This window comes from Chaetodon auriga, chromosome 24, assembly GCF_051107435.1.
Source record: "Chaetodon auriga isolate fChaAug3 chromosome 24, fChaAug3.hap1, whole genome shotgun sequence".
Lineage (NCBI taxonomy): Eukaryota > Metazoa > Chordata > Actinopteri > Chaetodontiformes > Chaetodontidae > Chaetodon > Chaetodon auriga.
The window spans coordinates 7,713,080-7,737,751 of record NC_135097.1 but is presented as its reverse complement, the minus strand read 5'-3'; the positions used below and the strand labels follow the sequence as shown (position 1 = coordinate 7,737,751).

Sequence of the window (24,672 nt, the reverse complement as noted above, 5' to 3'; positions counted from 1 at the left end):
CTTATTGTTATGCAAAGTGTGGACACGCAGCGATAACATCCAAACAGACTCAGGAAAATCCATTACGCTTCAAGCTTTAGCTGTGACCTGTGTGGTGTGCAGTACTTACGACAAAACACGGTCCCGCTGAGGTCTTCAGACATTCCTCCAGGAGCTTCATTCTGAGTCTCTGCAGCTCTGGACTGTCCCACTCCTCTGGGTCCACGCCCCAGTACAGGTCCACCACCTGGAAACACACAAACGTGGGCCAAACCTGACATGACTGTGCGTCTTATAAGAGCATGTATTCTCGTCCTTCGTGAAAAATCTCTGCAATAGGAAGAAAAAAAATAGCTTGACCACCTTCCTCTGCTTGCAAAAGAGCAAGTAAATGATAGATTTTCCTTTTAAAAAATGAAACACTTGGTTTACTGGGAGGCTTTGCTGCCGCAGGAGAGCACTTTAGGACACATTTTGATTTAAATGCACACACAGAAATGTAATGAACTTAGTGGAGAGAAAAAAAAAAAACAATTCAGCAGAGCAGCACTGCGCTGAATAGAGCCGGAGGAAAACGGACGCCAAGTTTTGGGTTAAGTATAATTAAACAAAAGCAAAACAGCTCCAGCTTACGCTCCAAAATCTCAGCTGAACTAATGCCATTACTGTTTTCAACCTGCTCTGTGTGGCTGAAAACCACGACGCTGCTCTGAGCACGAGACCAGCAGGGAGGGGTGACTGAACACACACACACACACACACACACACACACACACACACTCACACACACGCCACAGAGGGGGTCACCCTCAACACACTCGTCACAAGTTTTGGCAGCTCAGACAATTCAAACTGTAAACACGCCATGGGGGGGGGGGGGGCTCTCCCACCGGAGGAGAGGAAGGTGAGGAGACGCCTGTGAGTGTGTGTGTGTGGCCCGCTCCACGCTGCTGCTGGCTCGGTCTTGTCCAAAGGGAAAAGGCCTCCCTCTGGCAGCTTCCTGGTCTCTGCAGTTTTCAGCCGCCTGTCTGGGCGTTAACGTGCGGCGTACAGTGGGATTCATTATTCCTGATGGCCTTTTCTGCCTTGAGGCTCAGGTTTCAGTCTCACGTGCTTGATCTCATAATTCGCCTCTTCTTCGTCTCTCTTGCGGCTCTCGACTCTGCTGGACCGCCTCCCGGACGGCGCCGTTTGAGGGGTAAAAAGTAGAGGCAGAGCAAAGAGGGGTGGGGTGAGGTGAAGCCAAAGTGATTCAGCAGCGAGGGCTGCTGCTGTCTTCCTTCATGCTCTGCTGCTCGCCACACTCGCGAGCTCAAATGAGTTTAGCCTGGCACAATGACTGACACATCCGCAGTGTGGCAGAAAACAGCATCGAGTGGCAGCCCCGCGCAACTGCTCGGCACCGAAACTGAGCGTGTGGGATTTTACTTTGACAGTCTGGGAGATGTTCGCCTCTGCTGGTGCTGGTGGGAGCAGCAGGAGGGCTGGAGCTACACCTCGGCTCATCTGTCTGATTGTTGTTGTGCACCTGTGAGCAGCTGTGTTACTGTGGAAGGAGACAGCGAGCTGCATATTTCCTCCACAGCCTCAGGCTGCAAGTAACAAACATTTTCATTATCAATTATTCCAGTGGCTACCAACTGTTTGCCCTGTAACGCCTGAGAACAAAGCGATGCAGAGCTGCGACCCCCATCCACAGGCTGCATATTGCACGTCTAGTATGAAGCGATGACTACGGACATTAAAGATCCACACAAAACAAGAAAGAATGGAAAGAAGTGAGTGCAGCAGAGAGAAATCTAACAACATTTTCTTTGATTTGCTGTCTTGTAAGTGATGTTACAACCATTCAGAACTGTGTTGCAACCTTTCAGGGGCCCCTGAGCTCTATGCTGGGAGCCACTGGATGCATCTCTCTATTATTTATGCTTTTTAAATTTTTACCTTTTGTGTGATCAACCGTCTGGTCTATTAAATGTCGCAAACACCCAATGCAAGAGCCCAAGGAGACATCTTCAAATTTCATTTTTGTCTGACCAAAAGTCCAAATTCCAAAGATATTCGATGGATAATAGCAGGCCTACAACTAATAATTATTTTCATCTTGGGCTGACATCTTTTAAACTGCATGTTTTGTCCAAACAAACCTCAAAGATATTCAGTTTGCCGTCACATAAGACAAAGAACAGCATGAATCACGGCGGCTGAAAAGCTGCCCCTGGGAATGTTTGGCATTTCCTTTGAGTAATGACTTAACTGGAAATCAAAATAGTTGCAGAGTAATTTTCTGAGTGATCAATTAACGGACTAATTGTTTTAGCTCCAAATGATAGAAAAGTACAGAAGAAGCCAGAACCACAGAATGTTTGGCACTGATTTTACAACTGTGCTGATTAAGTGCAGTTACAAGCCTCTTTGCATTATTCTGAACCACCAAAGGCTTTTACTTTACTCTCCCACTCACACGCACATGATCCCTCGTGTTGGCCTGTTGTGGAAAACTCACTGCTGAGCACATCAGCCACTGTATCAATGTCGCTAATCTACTTCCAACGCACATGTGTGGGAGACTGCAATCGGCTCTTTGGTCGACAAGGACCGCCGGGAGGTGGAATGAAGTGAGACGAGCGCCCGCCGATTACGATGAGGTTTCTGCTGGTTTCCATCAGGTGACTGGGAGGATGCGGGGTAATTAAAAGCTAAATGAAGATATTAGTCATATCATGTGACTGTGTGCGTGTGGGGAGGATGTACTGATTAAATGTGGCCCATCAGCCCACCTGAGCGTGCAGGAGAACAGACAAAGAGACGGGAATGTTTATGGGAGAGCATTTGGATGGAGGATTAGTTCAGGAGGGTCGTTCTCTCTAACTTTCTTGTGTCTTTCCTCTTTTCCTTTCGTGCCAACATCCCCGTCGTCTCCCGCTCCTCTCTCTCCCCCGACTCTTTCGCTCTCTTCCCAAAAACCGCGGTAGTGGGGGCGCCGTTGCTTACGTAAGAGCCGAAGCAGCTTCTGCTAAGCAGCTTTCTAATGCCCTTGGAAGGCATTTGCCCATGGCGGGTCAAATGCAGGAGGAGCCCTCTTTTTTTTTTTTTTTCCATTTATTGAATGTTAGACTATTAGACTTTGGGATTATGCCCAAGATGCCCAGGAAGAAAGGGCATGAAATCAGGCGGGGAAAAAAGGCGGAAAAACCCCACCAACAGACTCTCGGGCAGAAAACAACAGTAAAAATAGACATGGTGCCAACATAAATATATCTTAAGCTCTCCACTGCAGGCAGTTTTATCAAGAACATGTAGTAAATCTCTAAGAATGTTTGATGAATGCAGCTTTCTTAGTGCTCGAGGAGAGTGCAGGTTTTAGAAGCAAATCCGTGGCCAAATCAGAAATTTTTTGCAGCGATATGAAGTAGAAAAAAGAAGGGAAGGTAAGCAGGGATTTAGACTTTAATGTTAGATGTCTTAATGCTACGTTTACCCATTTCAGTCATCCGCCCGCTCCAGTAAGAGGTCAGATCTCTCGTCGTGAGTCTAAGAGAGTTGATTGAGGTTGTCAATAATGAGTGCTGAGAGGAAATTTTCGCATACATGCCTTGGAGAAAATCTGTCAAGCTCTGACACAACGGGGTAATTATGGCGCAGCGTTTCAGACGCTGCAGCTCAGCCATAGCAAGTTAAGGTTAAGAGCCAGTCAAAGACATGAGGTAATGAGATCACATGACTCGTGGTGACTGAAATGAGGCAGCAGCAGAGGAGGGAGAGTAAAAACTGCTCCGGGAGACACCTTTTTCATGGCAGGAGCAAGTCTAATGGGTTTTAAAGAGGCGGTCGAACGCAGCTTTGGGACCGGCGTTCTGAATGTGAGATGAGGTTTGTTGTGTCCACGCTTGAGATTTACAGGAGAGCAGATGCAACGTGGACCTTGAGGGTCAGCTGGATTGGCGAGATCATACGAGATCACGTGATTCTAGAATCCATGTAGAACTCAAGAGCTAACCTAAAGAGGTTAGCTTGGATGCTGCTATAGCATCGGTTACACCAGAGCTGGAGAACAAAGAACGGCACTGAAGGCGTTTCACTCTCCTACTATGCTGTCTAGTTCATTGATCTGATTGGCTGAAGTCAGCCAGTGATAGATGGTGACAGACAGATGGTTCATCCAATCACCTGCCAAGTGTTTCTTTCCCTTTTCCAAGCAGTTTCCTCGGACGACCTCGCAGATGGATCTGTGTGACAAACCATCTGGCGCGGCAGGTCAACTTGGAAGCTCCTCGAACCAATAAGTGAACCCACACGGACAAACTAATTGCGGCACTGTGGAGCATTGCGGGTGTGTAGCAGAGCACAGATTTCTGCTGGCCAGCCGGCGGACATACTGCGGGGATTGGGAATAATTCAGCTTTCTGGGTGTAAATTGCAAACTTTGAAACGCTCAGAGAACAGACTTCAACCACAACCAGAAAGTTCAAGAAAAACTTGAGGTTCAATTGTTCCCATTCTTTTCTGCAGCTGCTATCGCCTGTGAGACACTCGATCGTTACACTTTGATCGTGCAGTCAGAACACCTGCCAGACCTGATAAAATAGTCTCTTAAACTTAACGGGAACTAGGGTACATTATGAGTGAAGTCAAAGGGTCAACGCAGCTTCTTCTACAGTTCATCTTCTCATCTCTCAGGCGCCCTGTAGCTCAATCGATGTGGACGTTTCTGCAGTCGGCAAAAATGCATTTTCGAGTCAAGGAAAGCGTTTTAAAAAGTGAATACCCTGAGGAGGTTTTGGGATTGTGACCGAGCACAAACCTGCAATCAGAGCGTTACCTGCAGTGCATCACGCTCAGCCAGTCTCAGTCCGTCTGACCGCCGGATGTTAGATGCGACATTTTCTACATTTTCCCTGATCTTTTAAAATTATTTGTACTTCCTTGAACATCTCACAACGCTAAGAAACAGGTGTCTACGTTTTGGTTTTGTAGTCTTGGATAAAAACAACTTTTCATGCTTTTTCCAGGCCCGATCTGTCCGTCAAATGTCAGAAATATGCTCACATTTTCTGAGATATCCTGCTGACAGGAGATAAACTGACAGCAGTGAAAATATACCCATCAGGGTGACAGTAATAAGACACTTTTCCCACGGGTTATACTTATATGTGTTAGCTGAAACCGGTTTGATTTTTGATTATTCCTCGCTGATTGTCAGCATCGTTCCTGCGGAGGCAGCTGGCGCGCTGATACGTTTCTGTAGAGGCTGAAGAGAGAAAACAACAGTTTCAGAGCAGGACAGAGAACGGAGATGGTGGCCTGCTGCCGAGGAGTGAAGGAAACAGACTGAGAGGCACAAAAGCAGAAATATGGCAGCCAGGTAAACAGATGGAAGAGCGATGAGCACTTCATGCTTTGAACAGCCTCTCAGCCGAAAAAACACAACAAATATCTACAGTCAGACTTGAGATTTCCCATCATCACACAGAGAAAGAGATTAAATGTCTCGATATGGATTTAATGGATTTAGTTCATTTGTTTTAGGAAAAATTATTTAAGAGCTTTTGAGAAGAAGTGACTTGAAGATAAAAGGCAAAACATTAAAGCTAATTAGCAGCTTTTACATTTTTAAGTGGGTGACATATTCAAAGAGCACTGCGTCCTTTCTCGACAAAGCCGAATTGACAGCCGTGTTCCTGCTTCCTTAAAAGTGCAAACACAATAGACTCCATGAAAAGGCGATTTTTCAGTCATCGCAAGAGACGTCGTCTCGCCCGTCATCTCGTCTCCCATCTCGCTGCTGGTGCTGCGAGTTGTAAAAGACGCCCGAGTGACAGCCGTTGAGCAGAATCTCAGAATTGTGGCCAGGAAACTTTTATTATAATTGCACTGTCTGACCGTGTGTGTGTGTGTGTGTGTCGGTGAGGTCCGACCACATTGTTAACAATGCAGTTTCCAGTAACCCCGAGATTCAGTTTATCTCCTGCATGTGGGAGGAAGCGATTGTACTGTAACAAGATGACTTATGAGGCGAAAAAATGCAGGATGGGTTAAGATCATGGGAGCCGGGATCTGGATGAGAAGGTGACAGCCCAGCATGTGCACCACTGAGGGCTGAGGTGTGAGTTTATAGACCTGGGGTGCCCAGAATTTTCCCGTTGGAGGGCCGAAACGGAAAGTAATGGTGGGCCACGGGTCAAAAGCAAACCTCTATTGTAATTTTAAGATGCAACACGTTCAGAGGATCCCAGAGGAACTGAATGACTTCCTGCACAGACTGTCACTCTGCCTGCTGTGCTCAGAGTTGATTCAGAAGTGCATTTTTATCTCACTTTTTTTTTTGCTAGAAACATCAAGCAAGAGCAGGCCGGCTTTGGCCCGTGGACCCCACTTCAGGCAGCTCTTCTGCAGACTAATCCGGGCTGTAGGTGGAAGGAAGGCGGCTGTCCTTACTGCAGTGGCACGTCACTGTAAACCCACACGGTGAGGGAGTTAGACTTTAAACACGTTTGTGCCGTTCTTTGAAAGAAATGTGTGCAGAAGATCTGGTAAAACCTGGTGAACTGTAGTTTTTGAAATACAACTGAAGCAAATCTAGATAAACTTGAACTTTTCAACAAACTTTTGCCCAGTTTTAACAGATACTTCGATGTCTTTTCAGCTGCACATCTCCACCACATAACTTAATAAACGCCCAGAGGGGAAACTGTTTTGGCCTTCCTTAAGTGATACACCTGAACAAAAGCCCATTAAGAGGCGATAAATGACATTTTTATGATTATATGTGCTTCACAATGGTATCAAATTATGGACAATACCACAAACTCATATCACCACCTGAAGGAGAAGCACCCGGTTGTGTACGAGGAGAGCCAAAAATCCAGAGAGAGTTCACCAGCTACTGTGAGATGGAAACCAAAAACTAAACTGAATTAGATCCAAGATCTGCATCAGCACGACAGGACCCACCATCATCAGCTCAGACGCTGAATAAAGGCCCGATAACCAACTGTGCTCGGTCCCGCTGGGCCGCCACACTGTCAGAGAACCCGACAAATAAATCAGATGTTTGAGCGTCCAAAAACTCAGCTGCAAGCATGAAATCCATTGATCAGCGTCTCATCAATATCACCATATGGCTGAAGACCGGATGCTTAGTTTCCACGGAGCGAAGCCGTATTAGAGCCAGCCAAACCTCGCACACACCAGCAGCAACGTGGCGTGGCTGAAACCTTCACTGACCCTGATCCTCGCGTGCGTCTTTGCCACCGCTCGTCTGCTTCCTCGCTGCATCTTCCTGTGTGTCTCTTTTGTGAATTTATAACAAGAAAGGATGCAAATGAGTGATGAAAGACAGGGAGAGCAGGAAACACGGGGGATAGAAATGGTAAAGAGGGATCACAGAGGCTGAACCCCCCCCACCCCCGCCCCCTCCCGGCGCCGCCGTGCACTGACTGAATGAGGACGCAGCCCTCGGCCCCTGGGCTGGATTTCCGCGCCCTCGTCCTCCCTCTATCCCTCTCTCCGTCTCCCGCGATCCCTCTGCATCCTCTTAAGGGAGCGTTCTGGTTGGAAACTGAGTCAAGTGATGAGGGACCGGGGAGAATTGGGTTTCATAAGCTTGGCATATGTGTGTCAGTGTGTGCCAGCGGATGTGTGCGCGAGACGGAGCGAGCGTGTGTGAAAGGGGAGGCGGGATCGCAACATACATTTCAGAATCAAAGCAAAAACGCAAGTAGAAAAAGAGCGAGGCTGCAAAGATCCCGCACGTAGACGTCGTTCATGATTTCGCACGTTGAGATTCGCACACACCAGTGCAAGTCACTCTCCAGCTCCAGTAAACTGTGCTTTAAGCCAAGGTGCCAATTCTCACATTGCGTGGGTGAGGATGAGGAGTGGGGGGGAGGTTTGGGATGGAGGAGGAGGAGGAGGGAGTGCAGAGTAAGTGAGTCATAGTATTAACTCCCAGGCCTTCTGCATAATCATTTCAGCTCACGCTTCGTCACAGCGAGCTGAATCACCAGACAGACACGTGGCCACAGATAGCGGAGCCAAAACGTCTCCGCCTGGCTTTTTCTCGCATCATCTTGCACTTCTCGATCGCACGCAGGGACATTTGTCAGATCTTTCTGTCTGGTTGCGGCGTCTTTGACCCTTTGACTTCATATAATTGATGGTTGTAATAATAAGCGCATCAAGCCTGTGGAGAATCCGCCGATGGTGGGCAGGAACATTGGCTTTGGAGCCATACGCTGAATGACAAATGATTCATCCCATTCAGCGGCTGGCTCGTCTCCTCACAAAAACCCGTTTCAGTGTAGATTAAACAACAACAGATTAAAAAGAGCTAAATGACAGCTAAGATTTGGTATCAATTATCGCTTCTGAATTCAAATTTCTGAGGACGTGTATGATGTTTACAACACGGTGGACTCGGCGCTAGCTCGTACGTGTGTGGCCAGACTTCACAGAAAACAGCAGCGATGCGTTCAAATGCAACAAACTGCACACAAATGATTGAATCCGACTCCAGTCACCCAACTTGTGCACAGCAAGAAAGAATATTTATGGATTTGTTTGGATGTAAAATGACCCCAATCACACATCAGTCCTTCAAAACCATTCCAAGTCCTCCAGTTAGCCCGCTGTTATAAGGACGTGTGCATGCAGGCGAGGTATTCTAAACACCATTGTGCTCAGTCTTGTTGTAACACCTTTCAGATGGTATGCGCTCGGAGCTGTTTACCAAACATTCTTAGCATGAAATGGGAATTAGCTGCCGACACCCAGCTGACTCCAGCTTTGCGCAACAATTCAGGGGTCACAAGTCTCCCCATCGGAATCAAATCTCCTCAAATCCTTCCAGGGACAATCTATTGCACAAATCTCCCCCCTGACCGGAGGGCTCTCCTGGATTTGTTAAACAAACAAACCTCTGATAGCAATCTTTCCGTGTACACTGATGCTGATTTGCAATGCAAATGATGCCGATCAGCGGACACCACGGGGAGAATGCGGCAATTCTCCGATGACAACAAAGGGAAAGCCCTCGCATCACGCTGCCTTATCCACAGCGAGATTTGTGCCAGCGTTCACTGATGGAAGCCTTATCTCTGCTGGCCTTCTGTCCGCTTAAAGGGACAGGACCCCTCACGCTGCTCTGAGGGCCCCTCCAGGTACGGCCGGCTCTGTAAGCCATGGTGTAGATTTGGAGGCACTTAACAGTCAGGACTGGCAATCTACAGCTCTGGAAGTTACCCCCCCTTGAACGGGAGGCAGGTAACACAGAAAGGGAATAAATCAAAGGAAAAGGGAAGGTAGAAAAAAGGGAACGCAGCCAGTTACCTGGAATTCAATCCCATAGTTCTCCCTGCAGAAGTCTCGTAGTTTGGGGTAGACGTGCTCCTTCAGCGCGTTCCTCTCCGCCTCGGTGTCTGGAGACAAAAGACAGAGGAAGTGTTAAAGTGTAAAAATAACACGTAGAAAAGGGAAAAAGGAGCAGAGCAATGAGCAGATGATAGCTAAAGGCTCATCTACACGGCCAGTTCGATGAACGGGAGAAAATGAAAGAAGTGATACAGAGCTAGAGCCAGGGGGTGATTAGCTTAGCTTAGCTTAGCTTAGCACAGCATAAAGACTGGAAGCAGAGCTCGTCTGCTAGCACATCTAAAACCCTCCACACTCAATGCACTTTAAAAAGCAGCCTAGGTTTGACCTTTTGTCAAGGGTTACAAGCATTCAAAGACACCAGAGTTCAGCCGTTTTATACACTCATTCAACAGATGAGGAAGAAAAGTCACGAAAGTAAATTATTTGCCCCAAATTTCAGCTTTTGTGAAGAAAAGTCAAACATAATCGCTGGTGAATCGAGAGCGACTGGACTGGGTCGTAAACCTTTTGCCCCTCGCCCATCCATCATTACTGGGGTCGCTGATATCACCTGGGTGGTCCTGGCTGTCGTAACAGCAGTTTCTAGAGTCATCTGAGGCCAGCTGTGAATGGTTGTCACGTTCGCTCACCTCTCCCATCTAGTGCTTCCCATGTTTCCCCAGAAGTTACAGCGACAGGTGAATAGAAAAATGAAAATTTCTTGGGTTTGAACACTGATGGAAACATATTGCAACTATACAACTCAACAAAACAACTCAATTCACTCTTATTTCAGGCCTGACTGATGATTATTGATCAGGTGATCATTAACTGATTGGTCCTTTTGTCTATAAAACATCAGAAGACTTTGTGAAATCTGCCTTTAACTGCAAGGTGACATCTTCAAATTGCTAGTTTTCAGTTCAACTCCGACATGATTTCTTCCAATATCACCATCAGCACCCTGTCAGTGTGTGTATGTCTGCAGCTTGTAAATATGCAGCCCCTTTCTCACACCCATGACGATTACCTAGAAGAGGCCGCGTGGACACACACTGTTGAAGAATGTGGGATTATCCGGCCTTACGAAGGCAGTGATCACATTGGACAGTCAGAGTGTCACAGAGCGACTGCCCACGGCTTGTTGTTGTGTCCCACTTTCTTTCCTCCTCTCCTCTCTTTTTCACTGTCTTCCAAATGGTTACTGTAATTTATTCGGACAGGCCCAGTCTCTTCCTCCCCCTCTTTTTCTGAAGGGTGTGGACGGATAGTTAAAAACAGAACATGCCCGACAGAGAGGCCCCGTGCGACCAAGAAGCTGACTCGCACATGAACACACATGGCGGCTGGCGCGCAAACAGCCGCTAACCGTGTCATACGCAGCGCGAGCAGGAGAGCCCAGCAAATTTAGTCTGACGTATCTTGCCTCTCATCTATCTTTAGTAAGGCTCCGGGCCGTGACCGTACATGTATCCGCCCACAGCTACGCGAGCAAAATGTCAAATCAAAAACGGCCGTAATAGTATGCAAATGAAATAAATGGCAGCTGCTGCATCAGTGGAGCGGCGGTCTCATTCCATCAGAGAGACGTTACAGCACGATAAACGGCGAAGATCACCGGTGACATCACGAACGCAAACATGACAGCGTGTGTGGACATGGGTTCGTGTGTTATGTGCTCGGGAAGTGCTGAAAGGTGGAGAACTTGCTGTTGTGTGTCTGCTTGTGACCTGACAGACTAAACTGTGTTGTTGTTTGTACTGCTGATAACAGCGAGACGCCTCTCTCTCCCTCCCTCTCTCTTTCTTTCTTTTTTTTTTTTGTGGGATGATGATGAGTTATGGCAGCCTGACGTATGTGTGTGTCTGCTGCGTACACACCCACATGCGAAGGAACAAAGGCTGGATGTTCCATGCGCCCCCTTTCTCGCTGTGTGTGTCCTTCCCTCTAATTTTCCAATCTGTTTATTTCGGCGGTGACGACCAATCCGGCTTTGCTTTCAGATCCGTCCTGTCAGCTCTCTCTTTTTTCCCTTCCTCTCCTCCTCCCTCATCCTTGGGGAACTCATGGGCGGTCAATTGAACAAAGAGATGCGGCCAAATTTTCCTGCTTATTCCTTTTCTTCTTTAGTCCTTAACAGGTGAAACAGTGAAAACAGCCCATCAGAATTTCAAGATGGCATCCTCATATTGCTTGTTTTGTCCAACCAATCGTCCAAACTGAAACATATTCAATGCACAGTGACATGAAACAACTGCAACTTGGGCTTGTTTGCCATTTTAACTTGATTAATGACACCAACAAACCGTCTCAGCAGCACTCAAGTATCTCTGGATAACAGACCAAAAGCACTGCAACACTATATATGCAGTCAGTGATATGAGTTACACAGTGCTTCACCTTCATTCCTCCAGACAGTGGCCGGTCTACAGCTGCCCTCTCTGAGCCTCATCAACACGGCTCTGACAAAGCAATCACTCTCTCATCAAGCTACGCCAACTGACACTCCAGAGCCACTTAGTATGCACAACTGCTGAGAGATCTGTGATTAAAAGACAGAGAGGGAGAGCGAGCGAAGTCCACAAGACGAGTGTCTTCGCAAATAGAACGACGCTGTGACAAGAGTGGTCGCCCATGTTGACATACAGAGTGTGTGTGTGTGTGTGTGTGTGTGTGTGTGTGTGTGTGTGTGTGTGTGATCACCAGGTTTAGAGATATCTGCCTCCACAAAGACACCATAAAGAAAATTGCACACTTTCATTGGAACAGGGTGGAGGTACAAATCCAGGGCTGAACAGCGAATCGAAGTATTATTAAAATCACAATATGGCCGAGTGCGACATCCAAACCACAGAAGCTGCAGTTTGTTGATGAAGGTACTGTCGTGCTGCACAGATTTCAACGCCTCCAAATGTTTCCCAGATGTAAGAAAACATGTTTGTTTGGCGCAGACCCCAACAAACAAAGCACGAGTCATATTGAAATATTAATGTCTGGTAAAATAACTATCATTTGTTTTACTGTATCGTGCAGCCCAACAGAATTCTAAACCTGATTACATAAAAAACAATACGCTTGGTTCAATAATTTGAGAAAAAATATGTTTGTGATTAACTGACCCGGTAATGGAGAGGCAAACCTGACATTTAGAAATGAAAGCTCCAACACACAGATGTGTATGGACGACACACAGCAGCTCAAACACATACACATGAGCATCTTTCTAGCGCAGTGGTCCCCAAAATTAGTGCTGGTTATCTCCAAACTCTGCCTCTGCTACAAAGGAAAGATGGCTATATCTGCTCTGCCCTCCTCAAATTAATTGTGAAATGGAAACAATCTGAGAAAACTGAAAACTGTTTGTATGCAAACTGTGAGGAGAGGTCAGTCGATCCAGAAATAACGTCAAAATTCAAGACGCCACAAGCAAAAAAGGTTGAGAACCACCACGCCAGAGTACATTTTCAGATTAGCACTGAGACGATTCAACAATTTTGATAATTGATCTGTCGTTTCAGTCATTTATCAAACAGAAATCTGGTTCCAGCTCCTCAAATGTGAATGTTTTGGACTGCAGGACAGACACAAAAACGACTGTGGGAAACTACGATGGGCACTATTTCCTGCCACTTTACAGACTAAACAATTAATTGATTAACAGAGATAATTAACTGATCAATTGAGAACACAACGACTCTTTTGTTGCAGCCCGAGTTCAAATTCAGCCACGAACCTGCAGCATGGTGTTCGCTCACTCAACTCATCGAATGCAACATCACTGCATGTTTCACAATAAAGCACAGATAGACAGAAGCAAATGATTTCTTCTTTCCCTCTCAGGCTGCTGCTGCCCAAAAACGTCCGAAACTCTCTCAGTGTGCAGATCTGAACCTGAGCCGCAATGATGCAAACGCGCAGTCAGCGAGCAAATCGATACCGAATGACCTGGAAGATGCTAAAGGCAAATTGTGGCGGCGGCGGGGGATCAGCCATCCATAAAGGCCAGATGTTCCTGCGTGTCCTGAGCACGGGGAGGCCCTACAGGTTAGCTGAATACCACTGACTCAAGATGCAGAGAATCCACTGGAGGTGACTGGGCCACCATCACCAACAGCATGCCGGTACGCAGCAGGGCGTACAAGCGATGGGGTCCTCCCCCTCCTCTCTGCCAGTCACCTCCACCGTGTTTGATTCGGATGCAGAACAAGTGTTCGTCTACCCAACATAAAAATGCTCTATAACAAGTTCTCTGGGTAACATCTGTGCTAGCAGCTGTTGCCTCTAAAGCCACTTGCGGGGCTTTCAGGGGCTTTGACGTGAAATGCGCACATTTATGCCCTGAACACTTCACAGCCCAATTACAGGAAGCGATGATGACATCATTCTCAAGATCGCGGAGACTCTCCTCTGAGTTAAAGATGGAGGTAAACCACGTCCTCAAAGCAGTCCCGTGGTCCAATCAGCCATCAAACGCAACAGATGTGACGTCTTCCTGTAGTTTGAGCTGGACGGTGACAGAACACGCAATACACACTATCAAAACAGGGAATTTTGGGTGGGGACAGTCGGACCCTCTTGCCACCCACCTTCTGGTTTTGGTTGGCGTACACTAACTGAGTGGTTGAACATCAACTAAAACTAATAAAACTAAATGTAGGCTTCGTCAATTTATCTTCTTACAGTCTGAATCTGCAAATTAGAGACTGGACAGACACATTTCTGAGGAGGTCTATGAATAAAACGCACAGCTGGAAGCAAAGATAAAGACAACCCCTCTGATGTATCGACATTTTGACGCTCCAAACTAACGAGGACAGTGAAGAGACGGTGATTGGCGAGACTTCAAGCATTACCACATCAGGTCAAGATGATTTTAGATGTGGCCAAAAATAGACAGAGGCTCCCAAAATGAATCCACCTTCCAAGAAGAAGACGCTGAATAAAACATTGTTCGGAAATTACAGGGCTGAAATCTCAATTATCAGCCCTCTAACTCTCCCTCGGCAGCGTCCTTCATGTGCACATAAAATAAAAATTCCCATTACTTCTAAACCACTTGCAGACAACACTGGTTTTCTCGAGTTTAATTATGCTGGTTATGAGTGGATAATCATCGCGCAATTTGACTCTGTATCTGGTGGGCTGCTTGCTCTCATCGCCGTCACTCCCTGATGAAATGCTTTTACAGCGTGTTCCATGAAATGCTCTGAACACCCAGGGAGTTGGACGAGAGCGCGAGGGCAACTGCTGAATTTGTCAGAACGACGTCCTGGGGGTGCAGAATTGCTCCACAGCACTCTGGAAAACTCAGAGAGAGGTCAGTAAAAGCTGCTGCCAAACTAGTCTCCCTTTGGGGAAAAGAACGGAGGCAGAGGACGACGCAGGAGGTGGAGAAATAAGCTCGCTAGCACGCGTCATGGACTCCACGGTGCCGCAGAACGGGGCCGGCCTCGTCCAAAAAATCTGGCACTCGCCAGCCCCCGAGAAGCAATTTATTAAACAAAAGCCACCCTTGACACACTCTCTCCACAAGTCATCTCTCCCTCTGTCCTCCCTGCCATCCCTCCCACTCTCTCCTTTGTTCTCCCTCACCAGACTCAATTCCAAAAAGTGGATGATTAGGGAGAGGGGGAAGAAGAACGCTGAATTAACGAAATCTGAGCTGGAAACTACAACACGGCCTGAAAAAGACAAACAGAGGAAATCTGAACACTGGGAATAATTGTGGGGTTAAATGTAACGTAATTAGCGGTCTCAGTGGTGACATACTGTTGCCTTGATGATGGTGCGTTGGAGGGGGAGATGATTTTAAGCATCGCATCCCTAAGGCCTCGTGCTTTTATCAACTTTAAACAGCTTAAGTGATAGCTTGCATACAAATAGCTGCGTATCGCAAACAACCCGTGCCAGAGCCCCCGAGGTGACTGCAGCAAGGTAATGGAGTCGTCTTGATATGCTTATACGGATCTCCACGAACGCACACGCGCACGCACGCACGCACGCTCGCATGCGTATTGACAGATGAGACAGGCCGCATAATGGACTAAACGGCACGCACAAAAATAAATCACGTCAGGCTCTTCTCTGGTTTGCTGCTACCGTCTGGCGACTGGCGAGAACAGATAGTGGGGCTTTTAATTGATCCACACACACACACACACACACACACACACACATACACACACAAATTCATCCACCTCAGCCAAGAACTTGAGTGATTCATTAACATCATGAAGGAGGATGTAAATCCACTCAAATTAGTAGTTGGGCTCACATTTTGGCAAACACTTCGGAACACCTGTGCACGCTCCAGACTCTCTCCTACGACCTCCTCTGAGGAAGACAATGTACTTTTACAGGTATTGTTAAAATTGAGTGTCATGCCCCTTTACAGGCGACACGGACGAACACAGCAGAGTACAGCAGTGGAGGCGCGTCGCGGCTGTCTGTGGCTTTTGATTAAGGGCATTAGGGTCAGTGTATTCAGCCGAGCGACGCTATAACCAAGCACATAAAACTCCTGGCACTGTAGATCAAAGCAGAGAGGTCCCCCAGTCACACAGACACAATAAAAGAAAAGTGCAGTTACGCTGTTGTGATGGCAGGATTATCGCACCTTTCCCGCGTCTGGTATTACAAATGCTGAAATGACACCGTTATGCGTGGCGTATATTTTGTTAACCGCTATAAAAGGGAAGTTTGTCAAGGCGAAGGTGATCCTGTCTGGCTTCCACGGCTCGGCGACGGCAGGATGCCCGTGGCGGGGTTTTAAATTAAAATGCTGGACGGAGATGCCAAAAGAGTGATGCTGAAGCAGAGGGCTGTCCTCTCATTGTGACAGGGCGCCATCAAAACGTGGATGTCATTACGCAGCACATGTGGAGTCAGGTGAAAGCCATAAAATCCGTGCATGGACAGCCCCCTCTAGTGAACATGGAGAAACGGGCTCTGCAGCAGGATTGAGGGCAGACCTGGGTCACAGTTATGAATAACTGTATCTCTTCATGTGCGTGTTGAACCGGAGGGTAGACTTTGCTTGTGAAGCTTGTGCAGTCAGTTTGAATCTGAATGCTGCAATGGATTGAACTGCTCGTCCAAAAAAGATCAAAACAAGTGTGACTTGATCAAGGTGAACTTGTGGGGGAATCAGCAGCGTGAGACAAACCGCTACAGCTTCATTATTAGGATATGGCTCGAGACGCCAGCACCTCGCCTCACTGGAAACAGCAGTGCATAATTAGCTCTCTTTCACAGCTGAGATGTGTCTCTTTCTATTTGTGCCGACGGTGTGAAAACAACTCCTTGGAATAGCCCCCTCATTGTTTTTCCATCCACGTGGAGATCGGAGCGTTACGTTCCCGCTGTGACGGGAGCGGTCTGAATGACTGAGTCAGCCACAGGTGGCGAAACAGTGCCAGACTTTTTGTCGTCGACTGAAGGCCATAACGGTGCAATAATCTGAGGTCAGCTCGTTATTTTATTTATTTATTTTCTTTGGCGGGAGTGGGCGGGTGATGTCCATGGCAATTTGCTCAGTGAGGGCAAGCAGATGACAGTGATGCATCGACAAAAGCAGCCTCCCTTTTTAATCCTGGCATGCCCTCCTTCTCTCTCCCTCTCCCTCTCATAGCCTACTCTACTTCCCTTGCCTTGTTTACTCCAGTTTTGCTGAGCCTATTTTTACCCTTTAGCCCACAGGGCATATTCAAATACAGCGCTGCAACTGGGTGTCTCCCTCACGACCCGACCGTCTCGCACATGCACTCTGTGTCCAAAGCGATCTGTGGTTTCGATGGGTTTTTGGAATAAATCGTGCACCTTCTTGTTTTTTTTGGTCAAGTTATCACATGGCCTGATGTGACCTAATTTAAGATATTTTCCAGTAGGTCAAGTGGTCCTTTAAATGTTGCTGCTCAACGCTGAGCCAACAGAGGACACCTTAACACGAGAACTGACTTTTCCTTCAGAATGGGTCTAATCAATACTGGATGACAAGATCACATGTTTAGAAAGTGGCAGATGCTTATCCTTTAAGATGCTTAGCAGCAAATTATTTTATGCTTATTCCTCAAGAAATGTCTACACAAGTTAGATCTTATGAACCGTGCTACTTAACCGTGTTAATTTCCACTGCAGGCAATTGAGCTAAAACCTAAAAAGCCCAAGAAGTGTGGATGCAGAATACTAGTAATGTATTTCCATATTTGTAAAATGAGTCACAACATAAAAAAAGCTGTCGTGTAATTTGAGGGTCCGCAGGCTTGAGGAGAGTGTATAGGACTGGCAGGGGAGGTGTGTGTGTCTGTGTGTGTGTGTGTGTGGGGGGGGGGGGGGGGGGGGGTCACGCTGCCTCTTACCGTCGGGGTTGGAACAGATGAAGACCCGGACGCTGCGGCCGGTGGGGACGCCGTGCGGCGGCAGGGCGCTGATGTTGCCGCTGATGGCCGCCCTGCGCAGCGCCGACTCCCGCGGGCAGGGCTGCCTGCTCCCCACTCCCGACGGCCACATGGGGGGCGACTTCCAGCGTGGCTGTACACACGCAAACACACACAGAGACACACGCACAGAAGGGGCATGTTAGCGCGGCCAGGGGCGCACACGCGGGCACATGGGACAGACGTGCGTGCGTCCTGATCCATCCACACACACGGGGCGTTAATTATGGCAAAGGCATGGAGCCGCGTGTAATAGGCTTTTAATTTGCTGCTAACTTTTGACACATTTACAGGCGCTGACTTAAATCCTGGAGATGTCGTTCTATATTTTGTATATTTTGATCAATACAGGACTTCGAAATTGTTCTCATTTTGGTGTTTTCTCATCTAAAACACTTCAGCGCGAGTCCACTTTGCCATAGTCCTAACGCCCATGCTACGCACACACGCACACGCACAGACACACACAGACACACACCAATCAAGTTATGATGGATCAGCCAAATGTTCTCCAAACACAGTTATGACACTGAATGTGTTTGTTATTGCATTCATGTGGTAGGGATATAATAATAGGATATTACGCACAGCCTACTACCGTCATGGTGCATGCGTAATTTGTATACATGTCCTTGGACGCATTCATGAATTTTCATGCCACTGTGGGACAAACAGACAAACAGAACGAGACGATACAAAACTCGAATAGACGAGCAAGGCAAGCATCAGTCGTATTCCCACCCCAGAAAAGATGCTTGTAAAGGCGAATAACCGCTAACAATGGTTATTCCGCCAGGAGCAGATGTCAAGTCGCTGGTTTTCCGGAGTTGGTCTATCCTGAAATCTTTGTTTCAAAGACGGAAAACCTCGAAAAAGACAACAAAAAAGCGGGGGAAAGTTGGGTAGTCCACTACAGAACACTAAATAAAATCCTCTGAAAACAGACAACTAAACATCACTGGGGCACCGCATCCACGGAGAGGACTTGACTACTAGTGATGCTGGAGACAGGCACAACAACAGGACACTTCTTGTTGCTCACATTCATTCGCTTCATTTCGTGGCTTCCGAAAATATCCAAGCGTCGAGGACGGTAAAAGGAAGGTAAAAACGCCCATCAGAGTTGCTGTGGCCGAGAGACGACGCCGGGAGACGGTAAAACGGACGCCGTGTGTCGGAGTGCTCCCCTTGGCATCCTGTTGTCTCTACGAGCCGACCGAGCTCTGAGACACGGAGAGAGTGTGAAGCCAGACAAAATAAAAGCGCGACTACCGTCTGGCGTTTTCAAATTAAAACACTGATTCAAGCATTCACATCGCTACACCCTCATCCTGTAAGCTGTAGAAGTTTTAAAGTGAAAATTTGAGACAAATGATCATTTTAGTATGAAGCAACAACATACTTTAATCTAAATTGTGTTTTTTAGAGCTTATAGTGCCGCATACTCACCGAGCTTGTCCCGAGAATTTGCGCTTTTACTTTGAAAGCTAAATATGTAATTCCGGGCGTGCCCTGGCTTTCTCAGTTTGGCTTGTCGGGGGTGTCAGAGGAGCTGTGGATGCTCTTCATGTTACTCCCCTTGTCTCTCTCCTCTCCGGTGGGCAGACTGGTGCTCACCCAGTCCGTATTAAAATTGCACTGGAGCGCAAAGTCAGCAGTGTGGTGTCGTTAATGACGTTATAGCTCTGCGCAGTCACGAGCAAAGCAGAAGCAGCCGTCTGCCACGTTGCAAATACCTCATTACTGTTACCTTAGCTGTTCAGATAGTAGTTAAATGTCAGATTAAGTTAGGTTAACCACATAAAAGTTTTAAAAAATTTAATTATTTTAACTTTCCAGGGTTTTCTCCACCAAAATTAACCTTATTCTCCCCTAATTTCCCCATTTCTGATACCACCAGCCAGCTAAAATTAGCAGAAACAGAGCTAAGCTAACATTTATTAGCTTAATGTTCCTGTTCCCGCTTTGGCAGTTTTCCTTCTGCCAACGCAATTTTCTTTCAGAAGAGGTTTTAAAATAGCTTTCTGCTCCATGACAGTTTGTGAAAAGAGAAATTGACTCCCCCTTTTTTTTTTTTTATAATAACTAATGTGTTACTTTTACGAGTAATGGCTACCTGAGGTTCCTCTGCTGCTAATGGCGGGGGAGCAGCAGTCCCTGAGGAGGAGGACAAGGAGAGGAGAGGAGGAGTTTGAATTAATTGCTTTATCGATAAATGTACCTCTGCTCTGCAGCCTCTGGTTATTCGCACTGGAAGTTTAAGTGCATTGGATTTGTACTAAACGGAATTGATTACTGTGCTGTTCTTGTGAGGGGGAAACGCTGAACCATATATTTCCAGCCCTCTCTCAGTCTCAGTGTTTAGCGAGCGGCAGCAAGCATTTCTCTGAATCGGATGAAGGGAGTGTGTCTGTCGCCTTAACCTGAAGTTCAGCCTAATGCTTTTAAGTTATGATCGCATAAAAGAGGAATCAAGCCTATGGATGCATCAAGCCCTTGGCTAACGTTTCATGGAACATCTTTGGCATCATACAAATGAAAATAAGCTATCTACATCACTTGCATTATTTTTTCACAGCCACATCTCTCATCTTTTCCCGTATCCAGATCTTAGACATTTAATACAAAGCAAACTATTTCATAGGACAGAACATTTTAAGTATGGACCTCGTTTGCAAGCACAATTCATCCCATTGCTCCAAATGATTCAACACCACAAATGACAACTGACAAATGTCAAGAAGCTCCAAATGCTGCTGCGATTGCACATTTCATTCACTGCAGTTAGGTGCTGCACCAAATGCACAATCATATTCAAATAGAACTTATCTAACTTGTTCCTGCTACATTTTGAAGTCTAGAGGACACATTAACATGACCACAAATGCCAAATTTAACACATTATTTACGTAAGATAAGATAATTAGGGACTATGACTTACTGTTCTGCTGCAGGTCTTGAGGGTGAGACTAGGGCTCTGCAGGCTCACGCCGACCCATTTAAGGCAGCCTCCAAAGCCACCAGCTCACACCAGAACAAAATTCAGACTCCGGAAAAGCTCAAGTGGAGCACCGGGGACTTGTCTTGTTCCCAGCAGTGTTATGACCTTTCTTTACTTGATTGTTCCGCTCCCTCTCATAATCCCCAGTCAGTTAATCATGAGTGCACCTGCACTGGATTAATGCGCCGCAGTCTTATGAGAGGATGCACTTTGCACAGCTTCTTGGCATGATGTGATGTGGCAGGTGAAACGTGTGTTTTTGCATGTGCAAGCAGGGCTGCTGCTAGAATTTCCAGGCCCTGCGAAACTGGCTCAAGGGGCTTTAAAACACTAAAAATGTATAATATCTGGCATGTCCCAGGGCCCCTGCCCAGCCCCCTCCCTCAAATCTTTTAGCATCCCCAGTTTGTTGAGCATCCCGAAGAGTCACATTTGAGCATGTGTGTGCATTCAAGCGGGTTTACAGTCATTGCATGTTGTCGGGTTTATTGGCATGTATGCATGCCTACGTGCTGCCCCAAACTCTGGTCCACGCTCAGCCAACGTGAGTCACTGTGGTGACAAGATGTGATGTGTCACCTGGGAGACACAAAGGACAGACTGTTCACTTGGCAAACATCCACATACACACATTTTAGGCACACAAACACATGGACTTCACAAATGGCTGGTGATGGATGGTTGTTTCTGCAAAACAGCTGGAAAGGAATGGAGGGTGTGGGAGTCAGGGAAGACAGCTAGGAATGTCTATTTCTGTGTGCTACCCATTGGTACCACTACATTAACTCCTTAATTGCAATGCCTGCTCTGAACTGGATTTCTCTAGTTAGGTGACACAGAGATCAAGGGCATTCAACGACAAATGTCCATGTACCTTTTCAGTTGTAAGTCATTTATAAGACATGTTAACTTGGACAATCCCAGTGATATGGCTCATGATTTCATTTGGAATAAGTTGGTGTGTCTGCGGCAAATTTGTGTATTCCTGTTGTCTCCCAAAACTTAAAAAAATTGATTAAAACACAGTAAATGGAAGTTATGAATCAAATCCTACACGAGAAATGACAAAAACAGAAAAGTAGAATAAAATGAATAAATAAAATAAGATAAAGGCGGTTTAAGTTCTAAAGTCTTGACATACTGAATTATAACATTTAATTGTGCACGTACATTTATTGTTTTCACACCATTTTCGCGAATTAATCAAGTAAGACAAATCAGGGAAAACAATTAATTAAACGATTTAATTCATTTTATTGCCTTTATATTCAAAATATACAGTAGTGTGACACCTTTAATAGAAAGACTTTATGGTACACTTATAATTGTAAAACAGATGACTGAATGATTCAGGTTAAAAAAAGTTAATTGACATCAATGTTAGCGAAACAGCCGTTCTGAGAGGTTGTAGCAGCTCAGTGGAACTATGAGCTAAATGCTAGTATGCTAACATGCGCACAGTGACAGTGCTAACATGCAGGTATGGTGTTAGCATGTTCATAGATCAGTGTGTTAATATGCTAATTTGCTAATTTCCAATGAACAGAAGGCACAACTGAATGTAGGCTGCAAGTGGGGCATTTGGTATGAGGCCAGTTGAAAGTTTGACCTGATGATGGTGCTGGATGAAACGTCAGGTGATCGCCAAAGGAATTCATCCTGAGGGGAAGACGAATGTGTGGCAATCCATCCAATATTTGTTGAGGTATTTCAGTCATATTGAATATATGATCTTCCTCCAGCATGTCCTTGACTCCCAACCTGCTCCTGGGACATTGCTCTAGTGTGACCACGATCTCTGACCCACTTCATTTCTTTCCTCTGTTCATTTCCATGGAACATTTACTGACTGTGAATTGGCTATAACATCACTGATTGCCTGTGTAATCACAGGTCCCTTTCAACTATCGCAGCCATGACGCCCTCACATCCACATCTTATTTGCCTGTAAAGAAAGAACCCATTTTTATAATTTCATTTACATGTTCAGGTTTGTCAGTAGTGTATGAATAATTAGGTAATTTTCTGATTTCCTGACTTCCATTTCAAGCTTGTATAAGGAACAGATGCTGCTAACCAATTTATTTATGCAAAGCAGATTAACTTTGGCACCTTGCAAATCACCAGGTTTATTCATGAGTGAAAAATCTACACAGTCAATAAACAAGAGCAGCTCTTCCTGCTTTGATAGTGATGTGTAAAAAGGATTCGGCCACTTTTTTAGCATGACATAATTCTTCAGACAGTGTTTACGTTCACACATCTGATAACACTACACTCATGACAAAACCCAGGAGATGCCGGACTATAACGGAATAAAAACCCGGCAGTGCAGGCTTAGGAGGACTCAGACATAATCCTGCTATTAGCCAAGACAGGATTCCAATCAGAGCTCTACAACAACAGTTTTTCTCACTCTTCCACTCTTTCACCAGCAAAACATGAGATTAAGAGGTGGCAGTCAACCTCTCACCCCCCATATTAGATAAGGTCAAACACAAGCCTCGTTTAAACAGCAGGTGTCAGTGCCACCATTAAGTCACAAGCAAGTCCAGTGCTGATAAACACCTTCAGTGTCTTTGTCTTGATATTTGAGGATAAAATGACAACATCATACACAGATAAAGTAAAGCAGGATCTCAGAGTACAAGAGTACAATCCATTATATTGGTGCAATGGTCAGGTGACATCATGGAGAGTGCATATGTTATACTTATACTATTTTATATTTGGGGTAACGCACATCTTTAGATAACTCTGCATCCATCTGGAAGTGGAAATACCAGAAACTGGAAATAAATCAAATACATTGGAAAGCAATTTGTACACTCAGCTGAGATGGTCTGAACAATTGTTGATGCAGTAAACGCGACATTACAGTATTTGTTTTTTGCAATATCTAAAGTAGATAAAACATTTCTGTCATGCTGCCATTCAGTGATACATGGATTCACTGTACCAGAAAGGCGGGGAAATAACAAGATTAACCCATACTAGTGGCTCTATGAGGCTATACTTGAGCTAAATACTGAGGTCAGGATGCTAACATGCTAATGTTTAGATAAGCAGGCATGTTTGCCATGTTCACCACCTTACTGTAGCATATTAGCATGGTTAGCTAGCAGTACACAGTACAGGTGAGGGTGATGGAAATGTCATTATTTTTGCAGGTAAAAGCTAATGCGAAGGTGTGCTGACATGGTGATGTTAAGCAGGTATGATATTCAGTATGTTCCCACCCATAGTTTAGTGTGTTAACATGCTAACCTTTGCTAATTGACAGCAAACACAAAGCACAGTGAAAGCACAGTGGGTATTTTCCAGGAAGGTCATAAACCAAAGGACCCGAGGGTGTTGCTAAGGTTACAGATACTGAATCTGAGTCTGAAATGTGTTGAAATAATGAACCACTGTTCAACTGGAATTACATCTGATACCTTTCAACAGCAACACATTCAGTCTCGATGGATGCTGGTGATGACAAAGACACTAAGCTCGAGCAGCTCACTCATCTTTAGTCACTCTGACAAGATCATCAGCCAAATATCTGGAGCCAAAATATAGAATATTCAACAATTTGAGCGGATCAAACAGACTTTTACACAACATGTACAAATCTCCTCCTACTCCCAATGCTAACTTCCCTCGGAGTGTGAATCCTCCACCACAACAAGCATCATCCAAGACACTGTGGTTATATTTGGTCTCTGGGAGTGTGAGATGGATTTCAGCATTACCTTAGGTTGGGATCACAGTTATTATGTTTTTTACGGCTGCTTATGGCCACGTCAACTTTCCGTCGCTCACCAATTAGCAGTTTGTTGTGCTCCCACTGTGACCTTTGGTGCATAATAGATTTGAATCGTTTTCTTTTTTTTGTCCAAGTGAGTGACAGTGAGGGTC

At 45.9% G+C, this 24,672-nt stretch overlaps 1 protein-coding gene across 2 annotated transcripts in view; it reads right to left on the bottom strand.

The window, feature by feature from the left end:
• Positions 1-18,933, bottom strand: part of nwd2 (NACHT and WD repeat domain containing 2) — a 40,644-nt gene extending 21,711 nt beyond the window's left edge. The window contains exons 1-4 of one of the 2 annotated variants that reach the window (XM_076725460.1): positions 18,811-18,933; positions 17,691-17,862; positions 9,310-9,398; positions 110-226 (exon numbers count right to left, since the gene is read on the bottom strand). In XM_076725460.1, coding sequence (XP_076581575.1) covers positions 110-226; positions 9,310-9,398; positions 17,691-17,862; positions 18,811-18,825 — 393 coding nt within the window. In that variant the 5' untranslated portion in view covers positions 18,826-18,933. Of the gene's footprint in view, positions 1-109; positions 227-9,309; positions 9,399-17,690; positions 17,863-18,509; positions 18,643-18,810 lie in introns of those variants that run through there. The other variant, XM_076725461.1, reaches the window with a different exon arrangement.
• Positions 18,934-24,672: the final 5,739 nt, after the last annotated feature.